The 18,586-nt window shown below is 37.2% G+C and overlaps 2 protein-coding genes across 2 annotated transcripts; both read left to right on the plus strand.

Annotated features, from left to right (window-relative positions):
* Positions 1-293: 293 nt before the first annotated feature.
* On the plus strand, positions 294-1,715 carry LOC120209373. Its single transcript, XM_039208405.1, has 2 exons — positions 294-1,005; positions 1,144-1,715. Exons 1-2 carry the CDS (start codon positions 294-296, stop codon positions 1,713-1,715), a joined length of 1,284 nt encoding a protein of 427 aa, XP_039064336.1.
* Positions 1,716-1,790: 75 nt separating this feature from the next.
* Positions 1,791-2,456, plus strand: LOC120209374 (myosin heavy chain, embryonic smooth muscle isoform-like). The gene has a single exon (XM_039208406.1). It carries the CDS (start codon positions 1,791-1,793, stop codon positions 2,454-2,456), a length of 666 nt encoding a protein of 221 aa, XP_039064337.1.
* Positions 2,457-18,586: the final 16,130 nt, after the last annotated feature.

Consider the following 18,586-nt stretch of genomic DNA (forward strand, 5'->3'; position numbering starts at 1 on the left):
TAGAACCCAACCTCATATAAAGAATTTAGTAAGCATACCTCGTTAAAGCCATGCAGATAACTTAGAAGAATTAGATCGCATGATGTTAGGATTTTTTATTTTCTTTGATTATTTTTGCATTCGATACTTTAAATTTTTACTAATTAATTCTTTGATATTTTTTTGAATTATTTTAATATCACTAACTTATTGATTTGTTTCCTGATTGCATGTATCATTATCATATCACATCATTTCATAAATGGTATTGATTCCCAGATTACCTAGTTATTATAAAAAAGCTTGAGGCAATAATGTCTTCCGATGGGATTGAGAATGCAATCAGTGTTCAGACATGGTATGAATACGGACAGACACTGTTCGGAGACAGCCTTGCCACTACTGAAGATTCAGTTTTTCCAGAAAAGGTAATTATTCGGATCAGGCATGCACACTGGGATGAGTTATCAAGAATTTGGTCCACCTGGGATAATAATGAGAAGACATTGTTTAGAGGGATATACGGTGACATCGTGGAGCTGCTGAGAGCACCAATAGATACAGTGGTGATTCGAGCCCTTGCCGAATGTTGGAATCCAGCTTACAGGTGTTTCACTTTCGGTAAAGTAGATATGATGCCTACCTTAGAGGAGTATACGACTTTGCTGAACATCCCGAATGCTAGAAGACATTCCATTTACACCAAGGCAATTCGACCTAAAGGGTTCATAGCCAAAATGATCACGTTGACGGGAAAGACCAAGGAGTGGGTCGAAGAGTACATTCGTGATGAGGGGATCTCCTGGGCTCAGCTGAAGAGTTTAATTTACGAGCAAACTCCATCGAAAAGAAGAAGAGATCACTTCGCACTTGCAATATATGATTTGGTAATTTTCCCTAGGAACGAGGATCACTTCGACATCGCCTTAATCAATTTCGTCGAAGCTATCGCTAGAAAGAATCCCGCACCAGCCATCCTTGCGGAAACATTCTTGTCACTGAACCAGTGTAGACGATTGGGGGGAGGTCAGTTCACCGGATGTGCTTCAATGTTACTAGTTTGGTGGTGGAGCCACTCCTGGATAGTCGAGAAAGGCTGAGCTCGGAGACATCAATCAAATTTTTCGCCTCTAGTGAATTTCCTCGATAAATGCCAAATTCCAGAGCATCGCAAGAGGAAAGACTGGGTTGAAGCTGTCCGTAACATGAAAGATACTGAGATAGTATGGAAGGCTTATTGGTTACCCAAAGAGGACATACTTTTTAGGTGCGGTAATGATAGTTTTATAATGCTACACGGATTATGGGGAGCTATCGGGTATACTCCGCTAATTGTACTCAGACAGTTTGGTACCCGACAGTTCGTACCAGCTACCCATGGCCTGAAAGAGGCAGAGTTTTCTTTCTCTACTCCGGGTTACCGAGAGCGGATTTCAAAGATCTACGCGGCTTGGCAGAAGCCTCAATGCATGAGCTTCAAGATGATAGAGCATGTATTCACGCCGACCTGTGAGGTTTGGAGGTCGCAGAGAATTAACAACAACACACCTAAGCCAAATTTAGAGGACAAATTGACTATGGAAGAGCGATTGAGAAGGCCCCCGACAAAAGCCGAGCTGTTAAAAGAGGAAATGCGACTGATGAATTTGGAGAGAGAAAAAGAGCAGAGAAGCTTCTCGGATGAGAAGATAATATGGGAACTTGAAATAATTAAGAAGGACGGAGTGATAAAATAATTTTCCAAAGAGAAAGAGAAGGTCCAGGATAATTTTGATGCGCTAAACCAAGATTTTCGGGCCTTAGAGAAGAATATGAGAGCCCAATGTCTACATCATACTGTCAAGACCCTAAAGATAAAACTTGATAGGGTAGAAAGAAGTGCAAGAAGAGGCCAAGAAGAAAAGAAACGAGCCCTACAACTCGCTCGGAAACTGAGAGAGCAAAGAGATGAGGCTAACCAAGAACTAGCACAGAGGCGAGCACAGATTGAACAGCTCGAAACACAACTGCTTAATATTGAGGAGACTTTTCGAAACCCTCACAAAAGTCTTCAAAAAGAAAATGAATTGTTAAAGAAGAAGATAGCGGAGCTAGAAGGAGCAAGGTTGATCCACTCATCCGCACAAGAGATAACCATGCAAGAAAACGAAGCCTTAAAAGCAAAGATTGCTGAATTAGAAGTCATAGTGCATAGTTGCCATCAACGAATCCAACAGCTAGAAGATAGTCGACCATTAACTAATCCAGAGCTTGGAATTGCTCTACGGCAGGCTCAGGACACCATTGAAATGCAACATGAAGCAATGGAGAGAGCAGTGGATCAGGCACGTGATGTAGCTCGTCAAGTCTACGAATTATCTGAAGAAGCGGCATCTTTAAGAGTTTTCGTGGTTCTAGAATCAGAGGAAGAACGACGCATCATGGGATTGATGATAGAGCTCGAGAGATTAGGGAATAGGGCAAGATTCTACATTTAATACTCGTGTTGATATAATCTCTTTGCTTAAGTGCTTAGATGTTGTGTGTTGTTGAGTACTTTTTATATAAACTAAGTTATTTTGGAATCAATATCATGTTGCATTTGCGTTTACATTTTCATATGTTTTTTTTTCTTCTAAATTTTCAAAATCTTAATGATAACATTATAATAATTCATTCATTGAAATTCATCAAATAATAAAATACAATTTCCAATCATTTGTAGTTATCCTGGCATACACCTCACACCCATACGGTACTCGTCAATTAACCAAGAAAATGGAAGATAAGATCACACAAATCGAAAAAACTCAGCTTGAAATACAAGAGAGTTTTAAGAAAGCGCAAGAGGATATGCATGAACAGATGGTGAAGGCTCAAGACGACATGATGGCAAAACTTGTTAGTTTGCTACAAGGAAATAGTATAATCCGAGAAGAGACTCCAGTTATCAGTCATGCTGCTGAGGAACCGTTATATCCCCCTGGCTTCACACCACCGCATATCCATGCACAAGAAACCACGACCGTCCAACCGAAAAAAATACAAGTGAACCTACCTGGCTCTTCTACAAACCCGCAACCAATTGAAGATGTCCCTGATTTAGATGAGGAAGACAAAAAAAGAACAGGATAAGGAGATTAAGAAAGAATGGGAACAAATGAAACATGAATTCCGAGCTATGAAAGAAGATGCTAGCCTATATGGAATTGACGCCAGAGAGCTAAGTCTGGTCCCTGATTTAGTGCTGCCACCGAAGTTTAAAGTTCCAGACTTCGAGAAATTTGATGGCACTAGTTGTCCTTCTGCACACATTACCATGTTTTGCAGAAAAAATGACAGGCTATGTAGGAAATGATCAGTTATTAATTCATTGCTTTCAAGAAAGCCTGGCAGGCTCAGCAATCCGTTGGTACAATCAGCTAAGTCAGGCTTAAATTAAATCCTGGAAGGATTTGGCTAAGGCTTTTCTAGAGCAATATAAGCACGTAAAAGATGTGAGGCCGAATCGAATTCTGTTGCAAAGTATGGAAAAAAGATCCAATGAGAGCTTCAGGCAATATGCCCAAAGGTGGAGAGATGTGGCTGTACAAGTTCATCCACCATTAGAGGAGGAAGAAACCAATATGTTTTTTATAAATACTCTGAGGGCCCCGTTCTTTGGACATCTCATTGGAAATTCGTCCAAGAATTTTGCTGACATAGTTAATACAGGAGAAATGATCGAGATGGCGATCAAAAGCGGGAAGCTAGACGGGGGAGAATCTAGCCGAAAGCCTCCAGCAAGAAGGAAGGATAATGGAGGTCAGTAATGTGAAGAAATATGATTCTAATAACATTACAGTATCTCGACCACAAGCCACTGTATCGTCAGCATTAAATCCTGTCCAGCAAGGGGCGAAAGAACCAAGACAGGAAAGGGAAAGGGTTCAATTTGACCCTATCCCCATGACCTATAAAGAACTATTCCAGATCCTGTATGACAAACATGTGGTGTCACCTTACCACACTTCTCCAATACAACCTCCTTACCCAAAATGGTTTGACATCAATGCTCAATGTGAGTATCATGCGGGGGCATCGGGGCATTCAATTGAAAATTGTCTGGCCTTTAAAAAGTTGGTGCAAAGATTAAGACAAAGAAATATCATCAATTTCGGTGATAGTGAGCAGCCGAATGTGGCTCAGAACCCATTGTCGAACCATGCAGGGACAGGGGTTAATGTTGTTATTGAAGAAAGAGTGAACAGAGTCATAACCAAAGTCAATGAAGTGAAATCACCCATGCATTGGGTATGGGGGCAAATGGTAAAAATATAGGTTGGTTGACCTTTAATGTTAACAGGAATAAGCATGCTTGCCCCTACCACCGTTGTGAGGATCATGTCATTCAAAACTGTGATGAGTTTAAGGCTTTGGTTCAAAGGCTGATGGATAGTAAAGACATGGAATTTTACCATGAAGCTATGGAGGAAGAAGAGATAGAGATTTGTGCTTCCGAGGATACATCCAAAGGAGTCTACAATGCCAACTGCCCTCTGGTTATCATGCCGAAAGCCCGTACAGTAGAGAATATAACCCCAAAAGTGATGATCATACCCCCGTCGTCCTTTCCCTATAAGGATAGCAAACAGGTCCTCTGGAGGTACGAGTGCCATCTAAGTGATGTTGGTGTTTCAAAGGATGCCAAGGAAGAGGTGGATGAGGTAGGCCACTTCACCAGAAGTGGGAGGTGTTATTCTCCTAATCCGACCAGTGAACCCAAACAAATAGCAACCCCGGATAAAGGAAAAAAGGTCGAGATACAGCTGAAAGATGATGAGCCAACAATTAATGAGCCTGTAACCGAGAACGAAGCTGTGGAGTTTTTAAAATTTTTGAAGCATAGTGAGTACAGCATCGTCGAGCAACTACACAAGTTGCCAGCTCGCATCTCAATCCTGGCTCTACTATTAAGCTCTGAGGCACATCGAAATGCCTTGATGAAAGTCTTGAATCAGACCTTTGTGCCAAAAGATGTGCCAGTAGAAAAGATAGACCGGTTGGTTGCAAATATTCAAGCAGACAATTTCATCTCTTTCTCTGATGATGAAATCCCGTCCGGAATGATGGGAAATCCCAAAGCCCTGCACATTACCATCCAATGCAAGGGACATGTGTTATCGCGAGTACTAATTGACAACGGTTCTGCCCTGAATGTGATGCCATTAGTAACCTTGAAGAAACTACCGGTCAATAGTACATACATGAGAAATTGCCAAAGCATCGTTCGAGCTTTTGACGGAACAAAGAAGGAAGTTTTGGGGAAGATCGATATTCCTTTAACCATAGGCCCATCAACCTACGAGGTCGAATTCCTTGTAATGGATATAATGCCCTCCTATAACTGCTTGTTAGGAAGGCCTTGGATCCACCAGGCAAGAGTCGTTCCATCTACTCTGCATCAGAAACTCAAATTTGTAATTGAGGGGAGATTGGTATGCCTTAATACCGAGGAAGATATCATTGCTTCCATATCTACTACCGCTCCATATGTTGAAGTAGATGAAGATGCAGTCGAGTGCTCTTTTAGAGCCCTAGAATTTATTAATGCCACATTTGTTGCTGAAAGAAAGAAAATTCCAAAGCCTAGGCTATCAAACTGTACCAAAATGGGACTGAAAATGACCCTGGGAAGAGCAGCCAAGGTTGGAAGAGGGCTAGGGAGTCGCTTACAGGGGAATATTAGTCCAGTTTTTCCCGGTTTTAAGCTAGATCGTTTTGGTCTAGGATATCGCCCGACTTTAAAGGAAAAATTGAAAAATGTTCAAAAGAGCCAGGAAACGAGGAGAGCCAGGTTAGCCAGGGAGGATATTAAGTGGGAGCCTATGATTTTTCCATCGCTGCGTGACACCTTCATATCAGGGGGCCATATGTTTCAGGGGGACCGATCATCTAAAGAGCCTGTTATTGAAAATGCCCTGAGGGATTTGGGTATAAATGTGATATCAGAGGAAAGAATCGAAGACGGAGTAGCTATGGGCATTTACCCTGCACCACCAGGCTTTGTGCTAAACAATTGGACTGCAGAAGAATTATCTGTAGTTTACAAAACTATTTCAGAGTAATGCACAAAAACTTTCCCTATTGTCTAAACCCCAGGACAATATATGATCTTCTGTAAGGGGTTAATCTATCTGCTTTTTTATTTTAATAAATAATGCATTCCTGTTAATTCACGAAATGGCAAACATCATCTATTGCATATTTTTATTTATTTCTTTATTATATATTATTATTTCATTCTATTTTGATATGGGTTAGATCCTTCTGTATTTGTATATGTATATATATCCTCTCGTTCGTTATTCTTTCAGGACCTCTGATATCAATGGTATGAATGCTGATGACTCTGACCCGAAGATAGATTTCGAGCTGCCCATATGTCAAGTGGAAGTTGGAGGTTATGATAATGATGAGGAAAATGACTTACCTTCTGAACTACTAAAAATGGTAGAGTGAGAAGATAAACAAATTATGCCTCATGAATAGACCATTGAGATCTTGAATCTGGGATCAGAGGGAGACAAAAAGGAGATAAAAATTGGCACTATCATATCTGCTGAGGGACGACAAAGTCTGATTGAGCTGCTTCGAGAGTACAAAGATGTGTTTGCTTGGTCGTATGAGGACATGCCAGGTTTAGACACTGAGTTAGTGGTACATAAATTGCCAATAAATCCCGAATGTAAACCGGTACAACAAAAGCTCAGAAGGATGCGACCTGAAATGCTGCTTAAAATTAAAGAAGAAGTAAAGAAGCAATTTGATGATGGGTTCCTAAAAGTGGCCAAATATCCAGAATAGGTAGCGAACATTGTTCCAGTACCAAAGAAAGATGGAAAAGTCCGCATGTGCGTTGACTACAGAGATCTTAATCGGGCCAGTCCGAAAGATAATTTTCCTCTGCCACACATAGACACCCTGGTGGACAATACAGCTGGAAACTTTCTATTTTCATTTATGGATGGGTTTTCAGGTTACAATCAAATAAACATGCATTCAGATGATATGGAAAAGACTACATTTGTCACCATGTGGGGCACATTTTGTTACAAGGTGATGCCGTTTGGGCTAAAGAATGCAAGGGCAACCTATCAAAGGGCCATGGTAACACTATTCCATGACATGATGCATAAGGAAATAGAGGTCTATGTCGATGATATGATTGTTAAAGCTAAAACAGAGGAAAAACACATCGAGAATCTGAGGAAACTCTTCCAAAGATTAAGGAAATGCCAGTTAAAACTCAATCCAAGCAAGTGTACCTTCGGGGTAACATCGGGAAAACTCTTGGGGTTTGTAGTAAGCAAAAAAGGGATTGAAGTGGATCCTGACAAGGTCAAAGCTATTTAGAATTTACCACCCCCACAAACACAAAAAGAAGTTCGAGGATTCCTGGGAAGATTAAACTATATTGCCCGATTTATTTCGCAATTAACCGAGAAGTGTGACCTTATTTTTCGCCTTCTCCGTAAAAATAACCCAGGAGTATGGAATGATGATTGCCAAGGATCTTTTGAAGTAATAAAAGGATATTTATCGAATGCTCCAGTCTTAATGCCACCAATATCAGGCAAACCATTAATCCTCTACTTGTCAATCTTTGAGAATTCAATGGGGTGTGTATTAGGGCAACATGATCAAACTGAAAAAAGAGAAAGAGGAATTTATTATCTCAGCAAAAAGTTCACTGATTGTGAGGCAAGGTACTCGCCAATAGAAAAGTTGTGTTGTGCTTTAGTTTGGACTACCCGAAGGCTCAGGCAGTATATGTTGTATCACACTACTTGGCTGATATCTAAACTTGATCCTCTGAAATATATAATGGGTGTACCTGCTTTATCTGGAAGATTGGCTCGTTGGCAAATCTTATTGTTTGAATTTGACATCCAATATGTAAGCCAAAAAGCAGTTAAAGGAAGTGTTGTGGCCGATTTCATTGCAAGTAGGGCTTCTGAAGAGTATGAACCACTGAACTTTGATTTTCCAGACGAAGATTTAATGGTTATTTCAACTGAGGAGGTAGTTTCCTCTAATAATGAATAGTGGAAGATGAATTTCGATGGTGCCTCGAATGCCTTGGGGCACGGGATTGGGGCAATTCTCGTCTCACCTGGTGGAAAACACTATCCTTTCACCAGCCGATTGAATTTTGATTGCACAAATAACATGGCCGAGTATGAAGCATGTATTTTGGGTCTTAGAGCGGCCATTGAGCGTAAAGTGAAAACACTTAAAGTATACTGAGATTCAGCACTGGTAATTTATCAACTCAAAGGTGAATGGGAAACAAAGGATACGAAGTTGGTGGAATACCGTAAGTTGGTCCTAGAGCTCATTAAAGAATTCAAGAGAGTGACATTCCATTACCTTCCCAGAGAAGAGAATCAAAAGGCGGATGCTCTGGCCACTTTGGCAGCAGCCTACAAAGTCAATGAATATTCAAGAATGATGCCTATTACGATGCAAGCTTATGGGTATCCAGCCCATTGCTATAGCATATAAGAGGAAAATGATGGAAATCCTTGGTATTACGACATCATGCAATATATAAAAACTACCCTGAGCATTCCACTGAGAATGACAAAAGAACTATTCGAAGAATGGCGGTAGGGTATGTGCTTGATGGTAATATCTTGTACAAGAAGAGTCATGATCAGGTCTTGTTGCGATGTGTGGATGCCAAAGAAGCCAGAACTATTATTGAAGAAGTGCATGAAGGAGTATGTGGTACTCATGCTAATGGACACGCAATGGCTAAACAAATAATGAGATTTGGATATTATTGGTCAACCCTGGAAACTGATTGTATCAATTTCTCCAGAAAATGTCACAAATGCCAGAATTATGGAGATAAGATCCACACCCCTCCTCATCCATTACACGTAATGACTGCTCCATGGCCATTCTCTATGTGGGGCATGGATGTTATTGGGCAAATTTTACCCAAAGCTTCTAATGGTCATCGTTTCATATTCGTGGCAATAGACTACTTCACTAAATGGGTAGAAGAAGCCTCCTATGCAAATGTTACTCAGTCAACAGTTTGCAAGTTTTTGAAGAGAGAAATTATTTATCGGTATGGGCTACCAGAAATGATCATCACTAACAATGCCTTGAATTTAAACAACAAGATGATGAAGTCAGCATGTAAACAGTTCCAGATTAAACATCATAATTCTACCACCTATCGCCCAAAGATGAATGGAGCGGTAGAGGCAGCCAATAAGAATATCAAGAGGCTCATACAGAAAATGACTGAGACCTATAGAGACTGGCATGAGAAGCTACCATTCGCTCTGTTTGCCTATCGAACTTCAGTGAGAACGTCCATTGGGGCAACTCCATTTTCTTTAGTTTATGGGATTGAGGCTGTGCTACCCATCGATGTTGAGATTCCGTCACTACGAGTGCTATCAGGTTACTAGATGAAGCAGAATGGGTGCAAGCTAGGTATGATCAGTTGAATTTGATTGAGGAAAAAAGATTAAAGCTATCTGCCACGGGCAAATGTACCAGAAACGTATGATAAGGGCACATAACAAAAAAGTTCGCCCACGAGAGTTTCAAGAAGGAGACCTGGTGCTAAGAAAGATTTTATCAGTTCAAAAAGACTTTCGAGGTAAATGGATGCCAAATTGGGAAGGACCTTATGTGGTAAAGAAGACCTTTCTGGAGGAGCTTTGATACTCACCGAGATGGATGGACCAGAGTTACCTAACCCTGTGAATGCTGATGCAGTCAAAAAGTACTTCGCCTGAAAAAAGAAAAATTAAATAAGGGTTCAAGATGAAAACCCGTAAAGGGCATCTTGAAACCAGAGAAGGTATCAGGTTGAAAACATGTAAGGGCAGCTTGAGAATTGTGTAAATTCAGAATTTGTACATAGAAGAGGTTCTGAATTAGTTTGAAGGCTTGAAATGGTAGTCATAGGTTAGGGCTGGCAATCGAAAAGCTTGGGTAACCAGAAGTAAATGAGATTCAAACACTGACTTATGACATCCAACAATCGGGAATTTGGTAGTACAGGGGAACTTCACATCCTTCTGCATTACCATAAACCTCAAGATCCCCTTGACAGAAGCTACACTCGGGTTTTCTTACGGCATGTCAGTTCAAAAGCATTCATACTATTGATGCCTGATGACGCCTACTATGTTTTCTTTTGATTATTCCAGTTAAAAGTTTGTCATGTATTCACCCAAAAAAAATCTTTATAAATAAAAAGATGTTTTAACCATGTCGCAAGCATCCTTATTAAAAAAACATGTGGATTAGCTCGGGAAACATGAGATCATTGTGCATTATTGTATAAAAAGTTTTGGAAAACAGATATACGAAGCCGAAAACGGTTTAAGCATAAGACTTACGCATGACAAGCCCCAAGAAGTTGAAGCCTATGGATACACGCGAATGCTCAACAATGAGAGATAACCCAAGAGGTTTTATCACCGATCAAATAGCGAGTCATGAGAAGCACATGGGTTCAAAGAGAATCAAATTCAGGTTCAACCAAAAAGTGTTCAACCAGGGTTTTCGATCAAGATGAACGCTGTTGTTTTTCGTGCCCAAATCAGACTAAGTAGAAGGCCGTTAACAAAAGAAAATTCTCATTTGAAAAGAAAATATCCTCAAAATAACGCATCATGCACACATTTTAGGCATAAATAGGATCATGACATAAAATGCATAAAATGAGTGCTTGCAGGTTGTCTTAAAAGAAAGAACATAGATGTAAAGACCAACATAGAAATAACCAATTCAAATTTCTATGTTTGGTCGTGACAAGACAGTTTCCGCAAGAGAAATCTTTTCAAAAAAAACTATCATTCAGAGACTTTCAGGTACAATGTTTTCAAATTCTCAAACATACTAACAAAGGTTAATGATTAATTTCAGGTTCGATCTTGATTCAATGGATCAAATCCCCCAGATCTGATATTTCCTTCAGAGTAAGCGAAACAGGTCTCTCTTATCCAAGATTTGATATTCCCTTCAGAGTAAGTGGAACAAGTCTATCCTGATTCAATGGATCAAATCCCTCATATTTGATATTCCCTTCAGAGTAAGCGGAACATGTCTCTCTTATCCAAGATTTGATATTCCCTTCAGAATAAGCCAAACAGTCCTCTTCCAGATTTGAGTGACAGTGGGAACAAGTCTACCGATTTAATGGATCAACTCTCCCAGATCTGATATTCCCTCAGAGGAAGCAGAACAGATCTCTTTTTTCAAGATTTGATATTCCCTGAGTGACAGTGGAACAAATCTGCCCGATTCAATGGATCAACTCTCCATATCTGATATTCCCTCAGAGGAAGCGGAAACAGATCTCTCTCTTTCAAGATTTGATATTCCCTGAGTAACAGCGGAACAAGTCTATCTGATTCAATGATTAACATCTCCAGATCTGATATTCCCTGAGTGACAGCGAAACAGATCCCTCATCATATTTCAAATCATGAAGTTGACCAGAAAAAAAAAACGCATTGTCTTCATCTTTGCCCTATTCTTGTTAACACAAGAATGCGCAAAGAGGGGCAGCTGTCAACACTCATTTTTTCATCTCGTCTTTTAATATTTTATTATTATTATTATTATTTTTATTATTGTTTTTTTTGTTAATAATTATTATTGTATTTTACATGCAGGCCAAATACAAATAAATTCCAGAGCCCAATACAAAGTCAACATCAACCCAATTACATGACCCAGCTTGAAGCCCAAGTACCACACCCTTGCAGTACCATCACGTGAAGCACCCAAATCCAGTGAAAGAAAAGCATAATTATTGTAATAGTTGATCTTCATACGAAAAGAGAATACATAACAGATCTTTTCTGAAGGTATATATTATCTTCTTTGTTTATTTTTTAATTTGTACCAAAATCAGCAATTGAAGAATATTTTATTTAATATATTTTTTCTTTAATGATTGTAAGGTATATATTATTAGAAATACGCTTAAACTAATATAAATAATGTAGAAATAGGCAATTAAATTTACCTTGGTTGGTTGGGGTTTCTGTCGCTAGTGTAAGAAATATGGGGTTGTGGGTTTCGTGGTAGTAAGTAACCAGTCGAGTAGAGTATATCCTTCACGGTGCGGTGACCGGTCAAGTAGCTCCGATTTAGGCGACATGCAACCTACGAATAGGAGGAAAAACCATTATCAAGTAAAAAATAAAATAGAGAGAAGTAAGGAGAACGTTTACCTTAGGAGGTTTAGCCCCTCGTCGGATAGTTTGTGTTCTTACCGGCGTTGAGAGAGGATGGAGTCGAGGATTAGATAGGAAGAAAATATGAACCTCGGATTTGTGAAGAAAAAGGTAGAAGAGATGCACTGTAGCTCGGCGACCAAGCGATTGTTGGTTCTTGTTGAGCGGTTGAAGGAGAAAGTTGAAGAAAAGGTAAAGAGAGACGCTGGAATATGTTAGATTTAACATAAATTAGGTTTGATAATTTATGTTTTATTTAACTTTCATTAAACAGTGTCGTTTAATAGGATTTGAGAATAAAGAGTGGCAGAGTAATATTTTTTTTACAAGTGAGTCTAAAGTTAATTTTAACTTAAATTAACATATATATCAATTCTCTAAAAACGATAGTGTTTAGGTTTAAGAAAGTTTGACTATTGAAGCATGGGTTATTCATTTTAGGGGCCATCCAAATTTTCGATTTCATGCAGTTTGATCCTTAAATAATTGTTTTCATGTTTTAAATTTTATCTCTATGTTTTACCCGCATTTAATTTCAGTTCTAAAGGGTAATATTTAGTTTTTTTTTGTTTAGACATTTCACCTTTACTTTTTGCATGTTTAATTTTAGTCCCTTATATATTTTATTTTAATTTTGACATAATAATTTAATAACTTATAATTTTAGTTCTATTTTTATTTTTACATGTTTATGATTTTATTTTCTACTTTTGCTTTGACTTCCTATTTATTTTAATTGTAATGGGTAAACTGATTGACTTTCCATATTTGTTTGATTATAATATGCAGAATATTAAATGTGTTTATATATGACTTTGTGTACTTTACGTATATATGGTATATTTATATATGTTAAATGTATCCCATAATTGGATTTTATATTTTGTGATAGGTAGTGATCTGTACATATATGCATTATTCTAATTATGGTAATATGTAAATGTACATACTAAACACGTAAATATTTTTGTAGGTTTACATTAAATATGTAATTAGCAAATAGGTCCAATTTCCATCATTTTTGGAATCATGTTAACATTTACACTCATTTCTTTTAATATATATGTCTATTAAAAATCTATTCTTCATATTTATGTGAGTATTTATTTCATTGTGATATATATCATTAATTGCATAGTGCATATATATATATATATATGTTTATACCGTATATATGTTTGTATTAATTGCATATAATTAAAGTTTGATTATATGTTTTATAGTAAGTTATTTGTTCCTTCATGTATATGTTTGAAGCCCGATTCATAAATAGATATCATCATAATCATCATTTGACTCGAATTAAAATAAATTGACTAAGGATAATATTCGATCATTTTAAAATTATCAAAAGAAATTTTGTAATACGTAAATATTTAATCTATTTTTAAATATAGCATTAAGTATTAATACTAGAACTTACATTTTAAATTTGAGCTCCTAGGTTCCTTAATTTTCATAATTTGAAACTTTAAGTTAGAAAAGACCTTAATTTACTTTTAGTTTAATTAGGGCAAATAAAATTTTGTTTGATTGCATTGTTTTTAAAAATCTAAGGCACTATTCACTTATTAAAGAATTAATAGTATATCTCCCGCGATCGTGCTCAGGGGGTGACTACTGGTAATTCTCTGAATAAGTCAACATCCTTTTCAAAATCACATCATGTTTTTTTTTCTAAAAATAAGGCAATATTCAGTTATTAAGCACAATAGCTGATCTCCCGCATTTACGCTCGGGGGCGAATGCTATCGGTTTCGATAAATGAATACCCTTTTTAACTTTGCATCGTTAATAATTATTAAATTAAATAAAGATCAAACTCTAAATTTCTGATTTTAAATACAGGGTAATCAACTAGGTACCAATTTTTGGGCGTTTGTGGAGGTGCTAATCCTTCCCCACGCGTAACTGACTCCTGAACCTGATTTCTAGATTTTTGCAGACCCCAAAACTCGGTATTTTATTAAAATAAAATGTTTTATTAAAATCACCTGGTTTTCACGGTGTTCCAATCTCACCTTAAATGATTGGTGGCGACTCCTCACCTTTCGAAACGATTTTCAAAGAGAAACCCCCGAGTCGATAACCGTCTTTTCCCTTCCGGCAAAAAACGGTTACGACAACTACCAACCACCCTCCATGCTTTATTGTCTCCAAGCAGTACAGATCCACTACTGACCAGTTAGAGTGTCTCAAACTAATCTTTCTGAGGACACATATGGTAGGAGCAACCTAAGTCAAGAATCCACTCTTTGCTTGATTCTGACTCGGTAATTTCCAAAGCTTCATCCGAATCATAGCCATCAGAGACTACACTTACTTCTCCTGAATCTTTTGGCTTTTCTTGATACTTTTTCTTTCTGTCAGGACAGTTCTTCTTGAAGTGGCCTTCCTTGTGGCAATGGTATCACTTGAACGGTCCCTTTGATGGCTGATTTCCACTTTTCTTTCCTTATCTTGATTTTGATATGTTCTTATTATTCCTCAAATATCTTCTGTCTGATCTTCCTCTAACAGTAAGACTATCTCCATTGTTCTCCACCTTCATATCATGTTTCTTTTGAAGCTCTTTAGCTTTAATCAGCGATTGAACTTCTTCCATCGAAATTGTTTGTACCCTTTCCATAGAGCATTGTTTGCACCCTTCCATAGAGCATTGTATCTTTGAAATGCTCATAACTTTTTGGAATAGAGTTTAGCAACATCAAAGCCTTATCCTCATCCTCCATCTTGATATCAATGTTTTCAAGATCGTCTATGATCTTATTAAACTCATCAATCTACTATGAGATTGATTTCTCTTCATGTATCTTGAATGTGTACAGGCGTTGCTTCAAGAAGAGTCTGTTAGCCAGGGATTTTATCATAAAGAGTAATTCAAGTTTAGCCCAAAGTGCCTGAGCCGTTGTCTCCCTTGACACTTCCCTCAAAACTTTATCACCTAGGCTTAGAATTATCGTGCTGAGAGCTTTATCCAAGATATTGTTCCTTTCTTTCTCGGGCATCTCACCAGGAAAAGTCGTTGGTCCTTGCAATGCTTCTACAATGCCCTGTTGTACTAGTAAGGCTCTCATCTTTACTCGCCATAGGCCAAAGTCATTCTTTCCGATGAATTTTTCGATGTTAAACTTGGCAGATCCCATAATCGTGGTCTGAGTTCCCACAGACGGTGCCAATTGTAGTGCAATCTACCAATAATCATATAACAACACACACAACCAGATTCTAAACACCGATCAAGATGAAGAATCAAAGCAGTAACCAAGAACACCAAATATTTACGTGGTTCAGTCAATGTGACCTACATCCACATGAGAGAATCAAAATTCACTAAGGCAATCAAAACAAAGGTTTACACGGTTACAAACCAGAGATAAGGACTCTCTCTAAATCTCTCAATACAATCTATTGGCATTGCCTTAGTCTAGTAAATTGTGAGTCATTACAACAGTCCACATTAATTGAAAGTATCAAGCATCGTGCATTAAGTATTGATATTTAAAATATTGACATGTTTTATTGTATTATTATAAAGTATTAAAAAATTGGTTGCTTGAGTAACATTATAGGTTGTGCCTTCTTGTTATGTTAGCTGGTTAAGTTTTATGCTGAAACAATATACATATGAAAAAGTAATAGAAACTGATTAAGTTATAAGACAAGGGTTTTTTGGGTAACCCAACCTCTATAAATATGATCTTCTTCCACCCCTGTCCCCTCCTCACAAACAAAAATTTTCCTTTCCAATCCCCAATTCTCTTCTATTGTTGCTTCTCTGTTTCACCTTCTGTTATTTCTTATTATGTTTGGATTCCATAAGGCATCCTCTTCTAGTGCCAGGAACATGACTACTACTTATAAAGAGATCCTCTTCTGGTGCCACAAACCTATTAGAACTCTTATGCATACTTGTACAAATATTAGTTCTATGAATTATGGCACCAGAAGAGGATTCCTTTATAAGGTCAAAGTCCTTCTCTTTTCTATCTTCTAAGCTTTTTTCCTTTCTTCATTAACATGGGGAAGTTTTATTCTCTTAAGTTGCATATGGATTCAGTAACTCAATTTGCATATGGTTTAGAAGAATCAAGTCATGAACAATTGTTGATCATAATCTCATAAGTATGTATATATCACAAATTTATCAATAAATTATCACATAGATACAAGTATTGATATTTTATATTTCACATTGCTTTCTTTAATAAATACTAATTTGTCTCCTCATGAACGCTGCAATATATATCTGAAATAACTTATTTCGATTTAACTTAACTTACAAGATCGATACTTTTCCTCACAAGTCCGATACAATTTATTTTGAATGTGGAGATAATATATTGTCCTAAAAATGTTTGAAACATTTTTATTATTAATGCGAAGGTAATACAAAATAGGTTTATAAGTATAACATTATAGAATGCACATTTGTTTAACTGTCTACCGACAAGATTATATTTTTTTTTCAAACTGTTTTTATGCAACAGTCAGACAAAATGGGTTTATAAGTCTAACATTATAGGTCACGTCTTTTGTAATAATAATTAATTTACTATTTTATATTACTTATTTTTTGTAAATTAATAATAATTGTTGTTTTTATGGTCCTAATAGAAATAATACAACCCTAATATTTTTTTTAAATTAAAACTAAAACTCATGTTGTAACATATTACAAAAATAAAGTTGTTTCATGATCCCAACAACAATAACCAGAATAACTACAGAGGTTGGCCCTTGGTTGCCAAACTTGGTCGCTAAGTTACAAGGACAATTTTCTTATCACAATTGCAGTCGATTTATTTTGGACAAGAAACCTCGCTCTTGTTGTTGTACTACGGCATTAGGCATACAAACCTTTGAATATTTGAATAAATACCTTCTGATGAGTGTTCAGAATTGTTAATATTTTCTCGTTATTTCTTCAATCTTGTGGATTTATTGTTGCTGATTTAGTTGTGTTATGCATATTTTCGTGCAATAACTTACTTTCCAGAATTAGTGATAAAACGGGCAAATTCTGCATTTTTTTCCATGGCTGGAGACATGGGCACGACTCTAGGCATGACACAGTCTGATGTGGTAGTTTCTAGAAGGTCCAGTCAGTGACAGTTTCTAGAAGATCTAATCAGCGCGCCTTCTGGAAAATGGATGAGCAGAGTTGCATTAAGAGACTAGTTTAAAGTTTGAATTTAGAAAAAAAAAACAATTATCTTTAGGATTATTTTTTTTAATTTCTTTGTTTATCCTTAGGCTTTGAGAGACTATAAATACCCTCTTGGGGTAAGGCTAAACAACATCTCAGATTACAATCTTCTTTTTCTTTCTAGTTTTATCAAAGTTTTATCTTTTATTTTACTTTTTAAGTTTTTCATTTTTCCTTTATTTTCAAGCTTTGTTTTTAAATATGCTAAGTATGACTTTTGTCATGCTTAGCTAAGTTTTTCATAAGCCGAGAGCTGAAGCGATGACTCAATTCCAACAGGAGAATTGAAACAATCCTTTAATATATTCGGAATATCTCTCTCAATCTTTGCGCTTATTTTTTCAAAATCAAAACAGTTTTCAAAATCAAAGATAGACTTTGGTCTAGATTGTTGATGCGATTAAACATGTGGGAGGAAGATTTGGCTTATAGAAAGCACATTCGACTTCTTGGAAACACATTTGGCGAGATAGCTTTGCCAAGAGGGAATTAAGATTGGAATTGACGGTTATAGAAGCAACAATCCGAGTCGGTCGCCATGAACTTAAACGGTGATTGATCTACGACAATTGATGTTGATTAGATTAATTTCTGAAGCCGAAATCAAAGATTGCCTTGGGTATTCAGTATACAAAAATAGAGTCACAGGGATAGCCCTTGTAGACAAAGTAACCGATGTGAATCCCGAAGGGAAAATCTAATTCGATGATCTAAAGGAAATTGAGTCAAAGCGAAGCTCGAGGATATTTTTACCATATCCATTTTACAATCTTTACTCTCCTATTTTTACTTTAATTGCCTTTGTTTATTTTATCTCTTTTTACTATTTACTTTCATTTTACCAAACCCTCCATTTTACTATATCACGCCTGGTATAAACCAATCAGACATAAATTTAGAATTTTCTAAGTCCCCGTGGATTCGACCCTTACTTCTCTATACCGCGAATTTCCTTTATTTATTAATTAAGAAGAAGGATTTTTATTTGACATCAAAACGACAGTTGTCAAATTGGTGTTGTTGCCGGGGACTTCGCCAAAGTTACTAATTTTTTTGTTTTCTTTTGATTTATGACTAGGACTAATTCGGGCACATTAGTGGAGTACGACCCCGAAGATCGAAGCCAGAACTAGGAAACTTCACGCCCAAACGCTTCGGG

The sequence above is a fragment of the Hibiscus syriacus genome, unplaced genomic scaffold (assembly GCF_006381635.1).
Source record: "Hibiscus syriacus cultivar Baekdansim isolate YM2019G1 unplaced genomic scaffold, ASM638163v2 tig00018827_pilon, whole genome shotgun sequence".
Lineage (NCBI taxonomy): Eukaryota > Viridiplantae > Streptophyta > Magnoliopsida > Malvales > Malvaceae > Hibiscus > Hibiscus syriacus.

Coding starts and splice junctions, on each gene's coding strand:
- LOC120209373 (XM_039208405.1), top strand. CDS start 294: ATGTCTTCCGATGGGATTGAGAATGCAATCAGTGTTCAGACATGGTAT. Junction 1,006..1,143: donor GTGTAGACGATTGGGGGGAG/GTCAGTTCACCG, acceptor GCCAAATTCCAG/AGCATCGCAAGAGGAAAGAC.
- LOC120209374 (XM_039208406.1), top strand. CDS start 1,791: ATGAGAGCCCAATGTCTACATCATACTGTCAAGACCCTAAAGATAAAA.